The sequence below is a fragment of the Apis cerana genome, linkage group LG3 (assembly GCF_029169275.1).
Source record: "Apis cerana isolate GH-2021 linkage group LG3, AcerK_1.0, whole genome shotgun sequence".
In the NCBI taxonomy this organism is placed as follows: domain Eukaryota; kingdom Metazoa; phylum Arthropoda; class Insecta; order Hymenoptera; family Apidae; genus Apis; species Apis cerana.
The window spans coordinates 6,480,177-6,499,706 of NC_083854.1; the positions used below are offsets into that span (position 1 = coordinate 6,480,177).

Sequence of the window (19,530 nt, forward strand, 5' to 3'; positions counted from 1 at the left end):
CAAACCTCTCGTTTTTGAATAGCTTTTTCAGTAGCTCCAGTGAGCCAATAAGTTTTTACTTCTCCTTTTCCTTTCATATAAACTAATCCACGATCCTCGATAATATAGCCACCAACTTTATCCAAAGCATCTTTGCACTGCTCGCTTATGTGAATACGTAATGGTTCGCCATTTGATTCCATGCGCGAAGCTGTATTTACGGTATCTCCGAATAAACAATATCTAGGCATCGTTAGACCAACAACACCCGCTACCACAGGGCCTGTAATATTCATTAATACAAATACAAATTTTAAATAGTTGTATTTATATATTTTTTGTTTGATATTCTCTATATTCTAGACACAATACCTGTGTGAATTCCAATACGCAATTTAAGAGTGTCTTGAGGTCTGTGAGTTATAGTATGATGTTTCACAGCGTTAAGTAATTCAAGGGACATTGATGCAATTTCTCCAGCGTGTCTATTTCCATTTTTTATCGGTAAACCAGAAACCTGATAAAAATACGATTATAAAATGATGTAAAATAAAAAAATATATAATCTTGCAAAAATAAATTTACATACCACCATATAGGCATCACCGATTGTTTCTACCTTATATACGTCGTATCCTTTGATTATACGGTCGAACAAAGTGTATAAATCGTTTAAGAAGTTTACTACCTGAAAAATAAAAGAAGAAATATGTCGATTGTATCCGTAGGAAGTTGCATATTATGTTTCTTTGATGATTAGTTTGCGAAAAATATACTTGGAAAGGTGTGCTTTCCGCTGACATTGCAGTAAAACCAACGATATCGCTGAAATATATAGTAACTAAATCGAAAGCTTCAGGTTCCACACCGATTCCATTCGTTAAACAATTTGCAACGGGTCTGTGAAAAATAAATAATATTATTAAATAACGTGCTTATATATGTATATAATTATAAAATTTTTTACACAGATACAACTTACTCAGGCAACATTCTGTGAAGTAAATCTTCAGTTTTTTGCTTTTCCTCGAAAAGAAGGCGTGTACGTTCACTGACTAGATCTTCGAGGTTGTTCGCATATTTCTCCATCATGTCCATCATTTGGTCCATGATATTGCGATGCCTTCCCGCTTTCATTTTCTTTAATCTCGTCCTTATCATTTTGAAGTCAGGCCTAAGTTCTGGACTTTCCGCCCAACAGTCGGTAATCGTACTAACTATATATTCTGCACAGTCCGCTTCAGACTCGGACAGTATGTCTATGTTAGGTCTAAACGGTGGTTCACCATCTTCTGGGAACCTTTTCACTCGGTCAATGATTTCTGTCAATTTGTTAACGTTCATATTTATATTTCTGCAGCTATACCTTTTGGCAAATGCCGATTAACGAATGACAATCGCTAACGCTTACTCTATCTCTTATTTTACACGAACATTTACCTTTGGGTTCTAGATTCACGCCACCATACGGACCCTTCCGTCCGATTATCTCGAACAATATAATCGCAAACGAGTAAATATCCCCTTCCTGGGTCCCTCTGATCGGAGCATTGGGATTTCTTAATAATTCAGGTGCCTTCCAGAATAAGTCTATATAAAATATTTAATAGACAATATATATATCTTTGCAAATCGTAAATTAAATAACATTCGCCTTCCTTACTTCGATAATACTGATGTTCACCAATGCTGTCGGATTCGGCGCAGTGTCGCATATCGTGCAGGCCAAAATCAGAGACTTGGAGTACCCATCGCGATGTCACCACGCAATTGGAAGACTTCAGATTACCATGACAGACTAGTACAGATGACTCGTGAATGTACAGCATACCCTAAATAACAAGAAAAGGAAATATATATATTTTTTTACAACGATTCCTTCGACATCTCTTTCTAAAATACGTATGTAAAAATATACTTACCTTAATGAGATCGTGAACTAACGAAGCGATGAACATATCATCTAACTTGATATCTTCGTTCTCGATAATATCCTGAAACAACGCACGCAATGCAATCATTCGTTGAAAACACGAGCAGACCAGATTACACGTTCATTCGTGTATTAAGGTGACGTACATAAAGACTTCCTTTGGCGCAATAGTCCGTAATTAACAATATCCTCATTGGCTCGACGCACGCTCCGATGAAAGAGTTCAGGTTACCGTGTCTGATCTCGCGAAGGATACGCATCTCCTTCATCACGTCCCTCGAAATATCCTTCTTCTTCGAGAACTTTAGCTCCTTTATCCTAACCACTACCCCGTGGTAATGCCCGGTTTGCGCGAACACCTGGCCCCCGCATCTTGACTCGTAGGACATTGCACTAACTAAGCTTAACTGTAATCAAACGTCAATAATAAATAACGATGCAAAACTCCAACGACAAGTTAAAAATACATTCACAGTACGAACAAATATGAGAAATATTCTGAAAATCCCCTCTTAAGAATAACACGACATCTCATTGTGATCTCATTGCAGATATACCTGGAGATGAGAAACCGTGTGAGCTCACCTTACTAGGGGAGGACATCATGTTGTCAAGATGAGGATAGCCGTGTATCTCGTTCGGATCGATTTTCCACAGCAATCCCTCGATTTCCTGTTCTATCTTCCATCTTCGATATATGCTCATAGTGATCACCGCGGCGCAGAATAACAAAACGGCCAACACACCGGCAGCAACGATACTTCGCAAATGCGTGTCGTCTTTGGGACAGTGCTCGTTGAGGAAACCGCATCCCGGTTCCGCTTCCGGTTTATTCTTACCCGGCCAGTCCATCGCCTCCGACGGCCTGTACACCTGTACACGACACGACACGCAATTATATTATTATTTATCACTCGATAAATATATTTTTAATCACGATCGAGAATAAATAGCATCATTAACGGGATACACGAATTTATAGGAATTTGCTGTTAAGGGCTGTTGAATGGAAATGAAATGCTGCACGAATGCTGTAAACAACTCACTCACTAGAGTTTCACCCTGTTGAAATTGGCCTACAGGCTTCATTTGAAAGTCGCACGAGAAGTTGTTGAGACGGAACGGATCCTTCTTCAGGGCCAGCACCGAGAAATTCCCCTCCGAGTCGCCGAACTTGTCGAATTTGATGGTCGCTCCGCTGACACCTGTTCCCGAAGGAAACGCAATTTTGTTATTCCTTTTTTGTTTCTTCACACAAGAAGCATTCTGTCCATCTTTCGTAATCTAAAATGGCCTTATCGAGATCGAATATATACATATACTTGGTAGCGCGTCTCTCAATTGCGAAGAGGATACATGTACAAAGAATACGAATGTTCGTTCCACACCTACTCGTTTTAAACCAGATCAAGCCTTATCGAGAGAAATCGAACGTCAGACACACTCGATATTCCAATTGTATTTGTATTACTCACTCTGATACGTGTGATTTCTGATAATCGTCTCGATGATCTGGGTGCCATTGCTTGCGATCTCCTCGAGAGTGTGCTCCGGCTGATCCCTGAGGAGTTGATCCAGGGCTCTCGCGTACAATTTCACGGAATCGTAAAGATAGGCGGCGTGGATCGACACGTACTGGAACGAGAGAGAGAGAGAGAAAATTAAAACAAATCTATCCTCCAAAGAAGGGGGATTTGAACGGCGATCTGGAGATGATCTTCTACCTTCTCGTATTTTCTCAGCAATTCAGGGATGACAAAGTTGAACGGCTCCTTGCTGCTGTACTCTCTGACCTTCTTGGTGAACTCCTCGTAATTCTGCGTAGGCGGGGTCGACACGACCACCATCAGGGACCGTGCCCTCTTGAGGAAGTCCTTCGGCTCCAGGCAATTCCTCAGATTGTCGAAGTGTTCCGGTTCTGCAAAAGGACCGATCGCGCGCAAAGTCAGAGGTCAGACGGGCGAGTTGTTACCCTTTCTTTTTTTTTTTCCTTTTTTTCGTAGAGGGAAATAACTGAGAGCGGAGAGGCAACAACACGGGGACGACGGAGCTCTAGAGGAACGTCCATTAAAATCGGATCACGTGCTGGAAACTGGGTCACGAGCGAGCCATGCCTGACCCATGACGCTTCTGTTAATCTCGGATTAGATACGGAAATGATGAGGTAACGAGTTTTGTCAAGGAGCAATCGGACGACCGTGAAGGAGACCGAAATCGAATATCGTGACGGTGAATGATATTTAAATATGTAACAGAGAATGAGTTTTTCTTATGAATGTACGTAATCAATAATTAGCCTTATTAATTTTTGGCAACTATTGAATTATTTCGATAAAGATCCTTGAACGATTGAAATTGCAATTTTGGGTGTCACGATAATATAGATAAGCGATTTGAATTGATAAATGAGATTAGTAATCTTTTATAATAAAAAATTACTCAATTACTTCTCTTCATTCGTAGCATATCGAGATTTTAGATGAAATTTTGAAACGCGTTTTTGTCGAGTTTTAGAGGTTCAGAGAGTTATGAATACTCACTCCATAAGTACTTTTGCGCCTCTCGCGGCGAGTACGTCATCATGTCCACGTGTATCACCATGTACTCCCCGTTATCGAGCAATCGTTGATTCTGCATAGAGTTCATCATGTCGATCAGCGACATCGCTGTTCCCAGGAATATGTAAACTGTCGACAGATTTACGCCTTCCGTTAGAAGCCCCCGGCCTCCGGGAATGGAACGCTCCATCGACGACGACCGACCGATTTCCAGAACGGAAACTGACTTTCACGCTTCATTTTCCTAGCGGAGGGAAAAGCTGCTCCGCGATTATCGTGATGAGATCACAGAACTGTACGAGTACAATTCGTGTACCGATTCCCACGGAGGGAACCATCTCGTGGAATTGGACGCGATGGAAATTTCTTTGTCGGTGAACGAAGTTTCCAAGTTTCGAACAGGGGAAGAAATGGAATTAGAGAAACATTTTTTTTTTTATTTTCGACGTGTGTTAACTCGTGGGGGACGCTAGTCAACATTTCATTCGCGATTAAATATCAATTTGTATTCTTTCGTTGACGAATCCAGTAGTTTGTATAATATCCTCTAAAAATATAACTGTAACGTAAAGCCGAATAGTCTAACAACGTGTTTATGTCAGAAATCAATTTATAATTCGCCAGAAACAAGACCGTGACACGAAATGTAAAAATAAAAAAAAAAAAGAGAGACAGGAGTTTCTCAACGAAAGAATTACAAATGTTAAATATCGTGATGATACGTTTGTTTCGATAAAACGATATCAACGTTTGGAATTGAAAAATAGCAACTTCTTCCCAACCAAAGATCAAGATCCTCTAAAATGGATTACAATCGGTGGAAATTTCTTTCGAAAGGCGGATAGAAACGGAAAGTGGCGGTCTCTTGAATAATGGAGAGACCCCCCTCGAGAGGCGAACATAAACAGATCGAAAATGGATGGATGAATCGTTACAGTCGTCCCGATGACGCGTCCCGCGAGATATATCGAGATATAAAGTAAACTTGGACTGACTCCTGGTCATATTTTTGGTCTCCTGTATAAGTTGGAACCATACGCTGACTTGACAGCACGGCAGCCTTTCCTCGCAGCACGTGTGTCGATCTTCCACGGTCTTGTAGTGGTTCACGGTGAGGTTGTTCTTGGTGGCCTGCTCCTCCAACGATCTTGCCACCGTCGACCACGCGCTCTCCGTGATGATGGTGAATTTGTTCCACCCGTAATGGAGCAGCAACGCGATCACCGACTTCGTCACCTGCGTGTCCGGCGGTTCGGTCCTGGCGAACGTGTTCACCTTTGACGCTTTGTAGTCCGAACATTTCTGTAATTCATACAATTACATTTCCAAAATTGCGTTTATCAGCGACAGTTGCATAGCCGTTCGAAGGCGATAAATGAACTTTGTGACTTGAATTGTTTTGAAAGGGCGAAGGGATTGTATAACTGATTAACTTCTTGAAAAATCAAGTTTTGATTTAATTGTAATTAATCAATTCCAATTTGATCGCTCGATTAAAATTAGAAGAATTTTCCAAAAGTTCTGTAAATTTCATCAACAACATATCCCTTCATCAAAACCTGACCAAAAAATTTTCGAAAAGCCAGTAACCGTATAAACAAGCCCGAACAAAGTCATCGAACGTATCCAAAAAAAAACGACCATCTCTCACGAATCGAGCGAAAAGGCGAAAATTGAAAGGATCAACGAAGAACCCCTAACCTAAAAGGGGCGAAAAAGAAGGAAGGGAAAAGTTGGATAGAAATGAAAAGAGACTGAAAAAAGGAAAGAAAAGAGAAGAAAAGAGTAGGTGGGGCAAAAAAGAAGAAGAAAAAGAAGAAGAAGAAGAAGAATGGTAAGAGAGCAGAAGGCAGGAGAGTAACGCGGCAAAGTGGGCTGCGCCTGGTGTCATGGTGTGTGGCGCGCGGTTAAATATAAACCTGTGGCAGGCTGTACGAAGGAGGGCAGAAGGAGAGTGGAATGAACGGGGCAACTCTCTTCTCCCTGTGGTGCGGCTCTCGCGAGAGGAGAAGTGCACGGGACGGTTGTGCTTCGTACCGTTGAAATGTGACATGCGCTCATTAACATATAAATTAAACGTGACAACTGGGGGTCAGTTCTACTTTAACCGTGGCGACCACCGCCAGGCCACGATCCACTTTCCGCCGTTTTTTCTCTCCACCGCCGTCCCCTCCCTCCTCCTTTGCTCCGGTTTCTTCTTTTTCTCCCCCTTCCCTCCACTCTCTCCGCTCATACCCCGGCCAGACTCTCTCCGATTCTCACTCGATCGAATCGCGACTCGATCGGAGACTGACCACGAAATCCACGGATCGATCGTCGATCATCCATTCGTTTCCCCACTCTTTCCCTTCCATTTGTTTATGGGCTTTTGTGCGGGACTCGCGGTTTACGGAAAGCGCGTGTCATAAATTCGCGATGCGAGGAAAACGAGAAACGAGAATTCGTTCTTGTTCCGTGGTTCATAAGGGCTGATTGAAAAAAAATGAAGGTCGATATTATTATTATTATTATTAGGTAATTTCCGATAAAATGATTTCGTTGAAAAAGAGAAGGTTCGTTTTCGATCGACGAGCGCCGGCCGTAATTTTTCGCACGCGAAAAATCGTGAACACTTTCTCTTTCCAGTGTTCTCCGTTCATCCTCCCACGATTCCAGGAAGTGGAGATCGGTCGGAGGCAATTTACCCACCTGGCCGGAATCCTTTCTTTTTCTCCTCTCTTCTTATCCGTGAGTTGTGCGCGAGATCGTGAAGCCGGCCGCCTGCTTTTTGCGCGGAATTTCGACTGGAAATGTTAAATTGGAGGACGAGGGACGAAGAAAACACACGAAACGAAAAAAAGGAACATCCTCTTCTCTCCCAGAGAGGGGAAGAGAGAGATTCTTCCCTCTCGAAGACCGGACGTCGAGCGTATGATACCCGTTTGTGAATTCGCCGAAAGGAAGTTGACTATGCGCCGCGTGTGATAGCGACATTTAATCGTAATCATCATGTAAGAATGAAAAAAATAAAAGAGAAGAAAAAGAAAAAAAAATATATAAAATTCCACGGCGGGAGGAAGTCGGCTGGGCCGCATCGGAATGACGAAATTACGATTGTTCATCTCGCCTCGAGTCTGCTCGTTTTTCTAAAAGAGCCTATCCCGATTCTGATTGATATAAACTTTGTACAAGTGTGCGCGACCTTGTAAAAATTAATTCAATTAATCCAATCGCTAATCTTTTTTACCACGGATGTTTATGCATAGAATAAAATTTATATATGAACGTGAGTAAGAGAATGGATTTGCCTTGAAGATTTGCTTTGTTCTTCAAACATGCGTAACCACATTTCGAATATTTCGATTTTTTTCTTTTCTCGGCATATCATGGCATTCCGTAGATTTTTCGTAGATTATCTTTACGCGGTATTTATACGAATACAATCGCGATCTGATGATCTTGCATCGATGGTGAAAAATTTCAACAACTTTTTAAATTGGAAAGGAAAAAAGAAAAGAAAAGAAAAGAAGAAAAAAAAGGAAGTATTCTCGATTGCTTGATATACATGAATAGTTTTACATACATGAACGATCAACGTAGACAGCAATTAATTTATAAAGCATTTAACCTTTAGTAAGCCACTATAAATAATTCAACCTTTTAACCATTTCAATCAATCTCGCTATGATTCCTCAAAGCGATTCAAGTGAAAATAACATGATGGAATAAAGATCCAATTATCCAAACGAATTATCACAAATAAAATTACCAGAGAACGGAGATATCATCGTCCCGATATCGATATCGATATCGATTAACGTAGCGTAACCCACCGAGTCGAAAGAATAGTTCAAAGAAACTGAGGTACGTAAACTACGGCCCGTGTCCCCGTGATTTTGCATAAAACCAGAGCCAGGTGATCGATGATCCGGTAGACGAAACTGGTCCGGATTCAGAGAAGAACCAGTCCCCGAATTCGAGCAGCAACAACGGGGCCAACAAACAAAGAGGACGCTAACGTTAAAAGAATCGTAGAAGAGTATTGTTTTAAAGGCAGGTCCTCCTCCTCCTCCTCCTCCTCCTCCATGTTCCAAGAGGAGGCGGCCTAAGTCCGGAGGAACGAGTCTGGAGGACCGGTAGACAAAACTGACCGACCTGGTTGGTCGGTTATCCCGCTGCTTGCTGCCTCTGGCTCGGTTGTCGGTGAACGAGTTGGGCTTTGGTCATTGCCGGCTCGCGACGTGCTGTTATTCTGGGCTCCACTCGGCTATATTTAGACGAGACCACCTTGAGGGAGCTCGAGAGAGCTCGAGTGCTCTCCGTGGACTGCAACCGCAAGAGAGGCTTTCCTCTATTGGCCGAACGTATGCGTTTAGTTGTGCAACACAAGCGTTCACGATCCTTTGGAAACGCGACCGAGGAATTCCTGCCCACGCTCCTTCTCCTCCCCTCCTCCCTTTCCATCGTCATCGCACGTAAGGAGAGTTAACGAGGTTCTCACAGCGGTTTTGGAAATTTTTCAAGTTGCACGATGAAGAGTCGACGGAGGATCGCGCTGTGAATAATTCCTTTTTCCCCGATGAATGACATTATCCTTTGCGGCGGGTATATCGAAAGATGTATGCTTTTCGTTCGATACGCCGGAAATCGATGATCGCTTGTCTTCGAAGAATAGACCCTATTGTCTCTTAGACTACATTTTAACTAACGCAAAAATAAATATTACGATGCAGATAAGCGATGCAATAGCGTCTTCCTCGTCTTTTGAAAGCAAGACTTCGGTTACTTCCATTAATGAAATTATTGGCTGTAATTTAGCGGGACGTTATAAAAGTATACGAAAATAAAAAGGCAATTTGGACCTCGTCGTCCATGTTTTTCATACTTTTTTATACCTTCGAAATTTTCCTTTCTTATGGTCTTTCGTACAAAGTGGCCGAATGTTACAAAACGTTCCCAGCACTAAATCACGAGCGACGGTCGCATCAACGGTCTGGATCGTGCCTCAAGCTTCGACAATCGTCGCCATAAACTGGTAGCCTGCAACTTAGCGTGCATTTCGGATGTCCCCTGTCTCATCGCGAATTCTCCCCAGCACTTTTTTCAAATTTATACCCTACTGTTTTATAATTGTTCGCCGCATCCATAAAACATGAACCGCGGATATTTCATCTTTCCGCCAGGCCACGATCCACGTCGTTCCTCAAAATTATGCCTTTAAACTCGTATTCGCGTCGATGGAACGCGCACTCGTCTGCGCATCGCGGACGGCCACCGCGCCCTCTGAATAACAATCGGCCAATCGCCGCATACGGATGATCGCGGCCACTGGATTAATCGCGCGAAAAATCCGTTTCGATATCCATCGTTCCACCGAATAAACGAAAGAATAAACAAAAACTATGCCCTTTTCGCCCCTCGAATCCCGCTCTTCCTGTTTGCGCAAGACGGAAGTCACACCTGAGGAGGAAGACTCGAAAGGAAGTTAAGAACGTGTCGGAATATTAATTTCTGTTTAATTTCTGTCTAAGGACGCCGACGTGTCGGTTGCCGACGCCGATGCAGAAACGAATCAAGGTCCAAGGATCGATCCAGAGCCGTGGCGCCATTTTTGCCCCGCAAACTTGCTCCGAATGAATCACGATAAATCGGGCTATCTCGAGTGTATCGAGATAAATATAGATGTATGGCAAATACGATATTTTTCTTTCCCTTATCTCGCGCGCACCTTTTACGGTTAATAAACCGGGACAGTGATCGCGTTTTTTCTTCTCTCTCTCTCTCTGGAAATTACCCACACGATTTTCAAGCACAATAAGAGCGCTATCTTGTTGCGAGCCGAGCGTTTATAAATAGAAAGATCGTTTCGAGAGATAGGTCGTACGAAGAAGTCATTACTAAAGAAGTGGTTACGGGTAATTCCACGAGGCCTGCAAAAAATCTCAAATTTCTCGACCACTTTCCCTCTCGCGTTATAAATTGCTCGGATGCCGATCCGATTTCCTCTCGCCCCGTACAAGGCTCCACCATCCGGGATTGGACAAAACGCGAACACGGTCGAGTTTTTTCCTTTCTTTCTTTCCTTCTTTTTTTTTTTTTTTCGGTGCGATGAAGCGATGAATCGTCGTGGCGAGGAAGGTGACAACGAGGTAAGGTAAGGTTGCGCCAGAAATAAGTGCCATTTCTTACCGATACGACACGAGGCGGGTTACAGAACGGAAAGATCGCTTCCCGGAATTCGCGAGCGTGTGAACGGATCACGTCCTGGCCCGTTAATGGTGGCTATTAGTGTTCTCGAGGGAGACCGTTTACGTGCACCAAGATCTTGCCAAACGACACGCTCCGTGTTGCAGATAAATTCGTTGCTCTCCGAGTTCACGGTTTCGCGAAACGTAGCGGGGCCCTTCTTTATCTTGAATATCAATCGATAATCCACTGGCTCGTTAATCCTTGTTTGCCTGTTTGCCTCTTCCTCACGCGCGCCTCTAGCTTGGCGGACTTGAGAGAGCCAATCACGATGAAAAGTACCATTTTCTTTCACTTAGACGCGGCCACGCGTGAAAACGCCACGTTAATGGCTAGTGATGGGATCAAGTTCCAAACGTGCGGCACACGATGGAAAAATTTGGAATCACTTTTACAGTTAAGTAACTCCTTCGTTAATTTTGATCGTAGCTACGAATATCAATAGTAGATAACTTTATATTCCCGATATCCTTGAAATACGTTGTTAAAGTGATGAATAATTTATATAATTTGTATTTCACGAAAGAAATCTTTTTTGAAACTCGAAATTTTAATGCGTTATATCTTATTCATAAAAACATTGGAATAAAAAAATAATATCTTTTTGCATCGATAATTGATAAAAAAAAAAATAAAGTCCCGAACAGGTTCTAATTCTAATGCAATCTGTAAATATTATTAACATCATACACGATTCAAGAATACAACTTTCTTTGTATCAAATATAATTAGAGAAGAAGATCGAATCTATTTCCGTTATAACGATAAATTCAACCAGTTACAAATTGCCCACTCAAACGTGGTTGATCCCATCGCTATCAGCGATACCTCGAACACGATCAAAAAGAGGCAAAGAGAAGGGAAAGAGGAGAAAGAGAATGAACGAGCAAATTCTTTCCATGGAATTAGAAAGCAGCCGGTCTCGGTGAGAAGCTATGCCGCGGTCACCATTAGATAATTGAACTTGAAGCCGCGAGACGTTTCCTTAACGCCAATTAAACGTTTCTGCCCGCTTTCAGATTATACTCTCCGTCTGCATGGAGGAGAGATCCCCTTTGGACGCGCTCCCCGTCCTTTCATTGGCATAACTTCCTAAATTATCCCGTTAATGCGCGCTGCTATTCTGGATTCCACCGTGATGATCTCGGTCGAAGATCAACTTGTTCGATAAGGGTGCTCGTTACATAGGGGTAAGGATGGCTCTCCCTTCCCTTTTTCTTTCGTTTCTTGACAGATCGTTGCCGAGTTTTATTACGGGGACAGGAATTCGCGCGGCACCATTCACCGACGTCTTCCGCCAATTAAACGGATCGTCGAGGAATAATTAAGGGACACTAGGTGGACAAGACGGCCGGAATAACGTGTCGTTACCTCGCTCTTACGCAATCGTTATGGTTGGTAGTGGGGATCGAAATTCAATATTTATTCACGAAATCAAGTCAAATTTAACACGAAAGATTCACTTCGTGGAAATTGATTACTATTCGTAAAAAAAAAAATATATATATATACATATATACATACATATATATATATAGGTATTTTGACATTTGAAAGAATGGAATCTTGTAAAGATTCTTGTAAAAATAATAAAGTGATTGAAACATGGAGGCGATTACGTTGGAATTAGTATTTCTTAAATGTTAAGATTGATAAAAGTGATTGCAAAGTAAGCGTAAAATAATAGTATTAATCAAATGAACTATTTGTTTCTATCTTTCATCGAGAAGATAATCGCACAATTATGTAAAATAAAATAATTTTCTTTATCTATTTTAAGAAACTTAATCTATTTGTAATATATTTGATCGATTGCATTCGATATATTCGATCGTTAGTTATGTTTAAAAGGAGGATAAACATAATGAATAGCGGGAAGATAAAGATGTTGGTAAGACGTTTCATCAGCTTCTTACAGCGTATTAATTTGTTATGAAATAGACCGCGGAATATGCAGCCGAGATATGCAACATAGTTGATACTTGTTTCTAGATTCTATCGGATTACGATCAATATGTAAACATCGTAAATTCATAGAAATTCATATTCTTTAACGTATTGCTAAGACAAGTTTGTTTCTTCTTCAAACACAAGGTTTTATATTCGCGCAGCGAATCAACTAGAAGTTGGATTTCGCAGCGTTCGCTTATCGACTTACGAAATGATATCTTATATGAATGTTTGCTTCACATTCCATTGAAACGAGCGATCGAACGAATTTTATTAGTCAAGATCAAAGATGATATTTAGATCGAGAGTGTTTATATTTAGCCACGCGCGTACTACTGAGTTCCTATATAAACATAACAGAGCTTATTTACCAACTCATGCCTGATTATACATTCTAATTTGAGGAGTTGGAAACGGAATGTTGTAACTAGCGGTTTTATGGCAGGCCAGCAGGCAGACCAAGGGCATTCCTGTTTCCAGTCGTAATCCAGAGACGCGCAAATGGAAAATTTTCGATCCGAGTTCACCGCTTTCGAAAATACAAACGCGTCGACACGTTGAAAAATATGAGAGATGAGTCTGGAAGATGGAAAGAATTACCAAAATACACACGGTACTTTCGATTCACCCAAGAGATTTATCATTCGAGAAAGGTGTTCAAATTGTGTCCAACAAACGGTACTCGATTCTAAAAATACATTTCTAAACCGAAGAATCATCGCGGCGGCCCTGTTCACGAGGAACGCGTGTAGCGGCCGCGTTAGCGGTAGGGATACACGATTCTTTACGCACGAGCGCATGCGTACGGGCGCGAATCATGCGGACGCAAGCGCAGACGCGGCGCGCGCCAAAGTGGGGATAACGCGCACACAGAAACAGGGCGGTGCTTTCATTTATTCATAAATCAACAGCGTCTATTTATAGCTTCGACGGACAAATAACGATAGTTGTGTGTTCGCGCGGTCGCGCGAGCACGCGGGCGACGTTGTATCCTTGAATGGCGAACAATCGAATGGAAATTAATGCCGCTCGATGAAAAATCAAACGGACCTCGACACCCGTCTCACGCTTCACACCTCTTCCCTTCAGCGCCGGATAATTTTTAGTACGACTATGTATTTTTTTTGATTAGGGTCATGGATTCATCGACTCCGCACTAATTAACCTTAATTTTACATCAACTCATTTCTGTTTATGGAAAGTTTTTTCCCTTAATTATGCCGCTAATAATAGGCTTCGACATCGCATCGATTTAGAAATGAATAAACATTTTTCCTGATATTACGTTTTACATTTCGCTGCTACGTAATGTTTTAATAATCTATCCAATCTTTTTTCAATACTTAACCTTTTACTACACGCGAGAACTATCATCATCAACAACGCTGCTGCGGAAAAATATAAACTCCTCGCATAAAAACAACAGCATCTCGTCAAAATGGCGCAACGAAATTCGTTCGATTGACTCACAGATCGGGGTTCTCTAGTGGGTGTCGATGGCCGACACGATGCAACTCCGGCCGCAAGTCTCGAGAAGATGGTGCATGAGGATCGGTGTAGGCTCGTAGTATACGGGGCACGAGAGAGAGAAATACACACCGAGATGGGAAGTTGGCCGGACCGCTGATGGTGTCGGTCGGTTGTATAGCTGGTTCGTTCAGGCTGTCGCTTGGTAAAGCAATAGCCCGGTCTAAATATAGCCTGGCGATAAACATAGGCAGTTAGTGGAACCATGGTGTATAGCGGAGTCGGTATCCTTGGTTATACTCGAATGACGCCGGATACACGAGTTTCTCTACGTAACGCCGTGGGATTTCGGCTCTACCTGACAAGCCATTCAAGAATTCCGATCTGGTCGGCTGCAGTGAACGGGCAGGCAAACGGTGTGCGTTGCTGGTGGCGATTGGTTGCTGGGAATCGAGCATGGTGGTGCGATCGAGGAAATTGGAAGTCGATGGCTTGTAATTAACGTTTTCGATCCTAGCAGTCTAGCATAGCCAAAGTTTAACGCTCGTTTTATGGTAATGGTTAATTAATATTGCATGACGCGTGTCCAACCTGTTGAACTTTCCACGCGGAATTCATCGACGCGATTTCGTATCTGTTCTGGTCTGTGGAATGTGATCCGGAACATTAATGCGAGTACGTACATTCGTTTCCACAGCGCAGCTTTTTATTTTCTCGGTTCGTTTTTTTCTTTCTTTCTTTCTTTTTTCTTCTTTTCCTTTTCTCGATATGTACGGTATGTTAGACAAGAACGAGCTCGATCAAAGAATCGTGCGATTTCATGATTTTCTCCGGATGACGAAAGTCAACGGGAATGAAGAGCGTTCTCGCTCCTTCCTTGATTCGATTCGCGTTCCTCGACAAAGCAATAGCCGATTCTAAATATAGTCGACCCGATAAGCACAGACACTTGGACATATGCTCGACTGATAACGGATAGTCGTTGTAACACGATTGCTGTAATATCGTTCACACCGGCGTAATACTACATGATTTACGCTGTTTTCGCGCCGGGATTAGCGGTAAATATTGACAGACACTGATAGGGATCCACGGCCGGTTCAAATCTTCGCGAGTTTAAGGAGCCCATAAGCCAGCCGCACACTGAGAGAGATAACGAAACATTTGTGCAAAGTATGTATTTTTTTTTTTTTTTTACCAATGGAGAGCCAGAGAGAAGGAAAGAGATAGATTTTTCAAGACTCGTCTCTCGGCAGATAACACGTTTCCTCGCTCGAAGCTGAATCGGATCCAGAGCAATTATAAAACAGAAATAAAGCCGAGCGAATTCCTGCACGATCACGTAAACGCGCGACACGCTCGGTTTAAAAATACAATACTTTTCCGACAATATAAATTGCACTGTGCCGCTCCTTTTCATCGAATTCCTGTCGAATGTCTTCTATCGGTATTAATATCGATATTAAAACAATAAGAATGTACGAAGAGAAAGAAACCAGAGAAAAGAAAAAGAAGCAAATGAATAAAAAAGAGGGGGAGAGACAAGGGAGATAACGTTTTTTCGTTTTCTGCAACAGTTTCAAATTCAACTAAAAAAAAAAAAAAGAACGCTGTTCCACAAATTATCGATTCTAAGTTGGAAATTATATACTTGGCATCGCGGCATTTACGTTTGATGCGACGATAGAACGAGCTTAGCCGACGACAAATTAAGGCGATTGGGACGGAGCCGTCGCAGCTCGTTAAAATCGCACGCACTTCGCGTATCCTAGCACTTGAAAGCGCCGCTTGTGCACAAACTCCATGCTCCCCGCTTCAGACTTCACCAGGATCTCATCCGTAATTCGAACAGTTCGTCTCGAGATACCACGAAACCGTGGATACTACGATCTCTATCGTGCGTCCACTCGTTGTACAACTCTTACACGATCGATTAAATAGATGCTACGATACCTTAAAATCGTTCGTTCTTACTATTAAAAAAAAAGAAAAGAAATAGTTGGTTTCCATCCGTACCCATCCATCGTTTACGATCTTTTACTTCTTTCTCTCTCCCTGTTTCTTTCTCTCCGTGGATCGATGATGGTGGATCGCGTGCTCCGTTTCGAAAAACGAAAGGAACGAAGAAATGGACGAGGATCGACGAAAACGAAGAGTGACGCGATTATTGGAGCAAGGGAACTGGGAAGAGGAAGCTCGACGATCTCGTTATCGCGGGAAAGATGATGTACAGGTAGTAAAACTTGACCTTAATTTTAATTCCTGCGCGCAACGTAGGTTAATTTAGAAGAGTTGGAACGCTATTCCGATCACGTGCCTCGACGCGTAACTTCTCATCGAAGGTTTTCTTTCTTCATCCTTGTCACCTACGTCGGAGCAGGGCACAGAGAGAAGAGAGCCTCGTTGAAAAGAAAGAAAAAAAAGAAAAAGAAAAAAGAAAAGCTGTACGGAAACGGAACACGTGTTCGGTTTGAGTTTACAACAAGTTAGATAAATAGAGCACGAGTCTCGAGGCGCGAACTTTCCACGCGACAAGATGGCCAAACGTGGCGATCACGTGCTCGAATCTCCGGATAAGCTGGCGGCGAGACACGACGAAGAAATTCGTTTATCTGAGCGGCGGAGGCAGGGAACGAACGCAGTCGTAAAACGAGGGAAGAAACAACGCCGGCCGACCATACATTCTTGTTGACCGAATGAATACGCGTCGGTACGCCGGGCCCATAATTGGTGCCGGCCAATTAAGGGTTAATTGAGTGTATTTTAGCCTGAAACCAGCCGCGTCGTCGTTACTTAAGGCGGCACCCACATTAAACTCCAACGCTTCGCTCGCCTCGGTTTGTTGCCGCGCCACCACCGCCAGAGTCGAAATGCACGCTCCTTCCATACGTGCGCGAAGGCTACTTTGTGCCTTCCATCCCCTTTGCCCGCCGTGGCGCGACCAACGCGATTATCCGGCCATCGATTTATTCGCTGTACGTTAACCTTTTTATGGGTGTCAACCGGGCTGTGCGTGTAATACGGAAAAAAGGTGGAGAATGTCGGCTTTTACACCACGCTGACACGTGCTTCCAATGTGTCGTTAAGCGATTCTTCCGTTCTTTCTCTTTTTTTCCTTTTTTCTTTCTTTTGGTTGTTGTCGCTCGCTATCGGGGGGGAGGGGGGGACGATGCTTACAGGCAAATCTTCTGTGGATGTTCGCCGTATTTGTAAAAGTGAAAGAAAGTTTTTTTTTTCTTAAAGACGACAATAATATAATTGAAGTGAAATTTATTATGGAAGATTTTATCCGCGTTGTTAAAAAAAAGAAACTTGTTACGTAACAGTATTTATTAATATCGATAATATTAAATAAAATTTCGCCGATATCGGATCGATTTGGATTGATGTCGATAAAAAAAAGCTCGGCAACGTTTTCGGGCAATTTACTCGATCAACCTTAATTTTTCTTAAGAGATATTTAATTGAATAATCGCAAACAGTTGTCAAAACACTTGTAAGCGACAATTTATCTTGCTTACTTTATGCGAGACCGAGCTAATACAAGCATGCTCAATTTAATCAAATCCACATTCTTCCAGGAAACTTCTCTCAACTCTGCATAATGTTACGTCCACACGTATGTACGTGTGCACGCGTGTCGTTGAGAATGAAAAACAATTCGCCCGGAGATTTAATTTTAAATTGGACTACGAATTGACGGGCGCTATTTCCAGAGCTAATATTAGACCACGAATCGGTCCAAATCGGTTCTCGCGACACTCTGTGGTGGCGGCGGCTAATTCGAAACAGCGATCCTTGAACGCTGACAGCCAAGTTGGAGCCAAGGTTAAAAAACACGTTAGTCACGTTCGATCGAATCGTTGGTGCACGCGTGAATCACGCGATACACAATCGGGGAAAACTAGAATCCCCTTAGGCGGGATTCGAGATCGTCCTACCTATCGTCGCGATGGAAGGACATCCCAGGCCATAATCGGCATCGATTGTATTACAGAGTTATCGCACGTTTCGCAGAATAATATTCGTTAGAAATTAAACACGAGACGACGATGATGGATGAATGCGCTTCGCGAATCGATAATTAAATTCCACGCCTTACCCCCGCTCTGCTCGATCAGCAATTCAAATTTCAAAACAGCGTCTCTCTATAAAAAGATTTCTTAGATCGAAATAGAGATTAGAGATCGAACCAGTTTCCGCCACGGTCCGTTGAAGGAAACGGCGCAATTACAAGCGGCTCACAAAACTATTCAAACACCGTTCGCAGGTAAATTTAACTCGCGAAAAATCTTTTCGTTTTTACAAGTTTGAAAGTTTGTACGTATATAGAGCGTGATGGAAAATCCGTTTTTCCCTTTCTATATAATAGAAAACACGAGTTAATCCAATCTAAACTACAAAACTTGTTTATAATTTAATTAAAGAAGCCGATTTTTCTGTATCTTTTTCTCCTTTTTCCTTCGTCTCTATAGAATCGACCCTTCAAAAGTGTCCCACATCAATGTACGAACAACTCTTACATCTTACAATCCCGCTTCACGATAAAAACACCAACAATGCTGTGCGCGTACTTTTTATCTTTTTATAACTTTACTTATAAATATTCTCATCGTGCTCCAACAATTGTATTTATAGCGAGTTGTTATAATTTAGCGAGCCACTTGTTCAGTGAGCGAAGGGATTTCTGCGTAAATATTAATTAATCCTGTTGGCGCGATATTACGTTACTACAGCTCGCTCCTTCTTCCCGGCTGTTCGAGAGCGGACACGAGCCGCCAATGACGGAGCAAACGAGCAACTCAAGCCAGCCAGCCAGCCACCGGCCGTGCCTGCGAAACCAGTATTCTCACACTCTATTCATTCTTTTATTCCCCGGCTGCTAAAAATAGAGCCTACTCCAGTAAAAACGTCCACGTTGTGTGTTTCTCTTCTTCTGTGCGGTGATGAATGGATCGTTCTCCCCGATCGAGCCCCGTTTCCTCTCCAACACCCGCGCTCTTCCAAATCGCCTTCTCTTTTTAATCCACGCACGGCATTATTCCACGCAATTCGATCTCTCCATGGACTTTGGGCCTCCATTACGTGGCTTGCGTTATGTAAAAACCAATTGACCCATTTATCGGAAAAACTGCGCTCTCGTCGGAGGAGTTATTGGTCGGGCGAGTACCTCGTTGCGAGATCGTTACATCGACAATAAGAAGTTAAGCTTGTTGGTCAAGGAAGCTGATTATTCGGTTATTCGGCATTGATTAATCGAGAAGATTTGACCAAAGTGGGACATTTTTGCGGTAGAAATTGAATTGGTTGGGGTGGTGGAAAGGAGTGGTTAAAATAATATCGTGAGACATATTTAAGTCGGGGAGCTGTTCTTGGAGAGTCTATCTTTTCAAGAGGGAATTTATCCATTAGTCTTTC

At 42.5% G+C, this 19,530-nt stretch overlaps 1 protein-coding gene across 1 annotated transcript in view; it reads right to left on the reverse strand.

The window, feature by feature from the left end:
- Positions 1–19,530, reverse strand: part of LOC107999016 (receptor-type guanylate cyclase Gyc76C) — a 65,581-nt gene that overhangs the window by 1,824 nt on the left and 44,227 nt on the right. The window contains exons 5-19 of the mRNA XM_062072556.1: positions 5,466–5,772; positions 4,453–4,599; positions 3,637–3,830; positions 3,388–3,547; positions 2,963–3,117; positions 2,498–2,785; positions 2,059–2,319; positions 1,902–1,973; positions 1,643–1,811; positions 1,420–1,569; positions 962–1,301; positions 756–879; positions 569–667; positions 352–496; positions 6–262 (exon numbers count right to left, since the gene is read on the reverse strand). Of these exons, the coding sequence (XP_061928540.1) occupies positions 6–262; positions 352–496; positions 569–667; positions 756–879; positions 962–1,301; positions 1,420–1,569; positions 1,643–1,811; positions 1,902–1,973; positions 2,059–2,319; positions 2,498–2,785; positions 2,963–3,117; positions 3,388–3,547; positions 3,637–3,830; positions 4,453–4,599; positions 5,466–5,772 (2,868 nt within the window). The remainder of the gene's footprint in view (positions 1–5; positions 263–351; positions 497–568; positions 668–755; positions 880–961; positions 1,302–1,419; positions 1,570–1,642; positions 1,812–1,901; positions 1,974–2,058; positions 2,320–2,497; positions 2,786–2,962; positions 3,118–3,387; positions 3,548–3,636; positions 3,831–4,452; positions 4,600–5,465; positions 5,773–19,530) is intronic.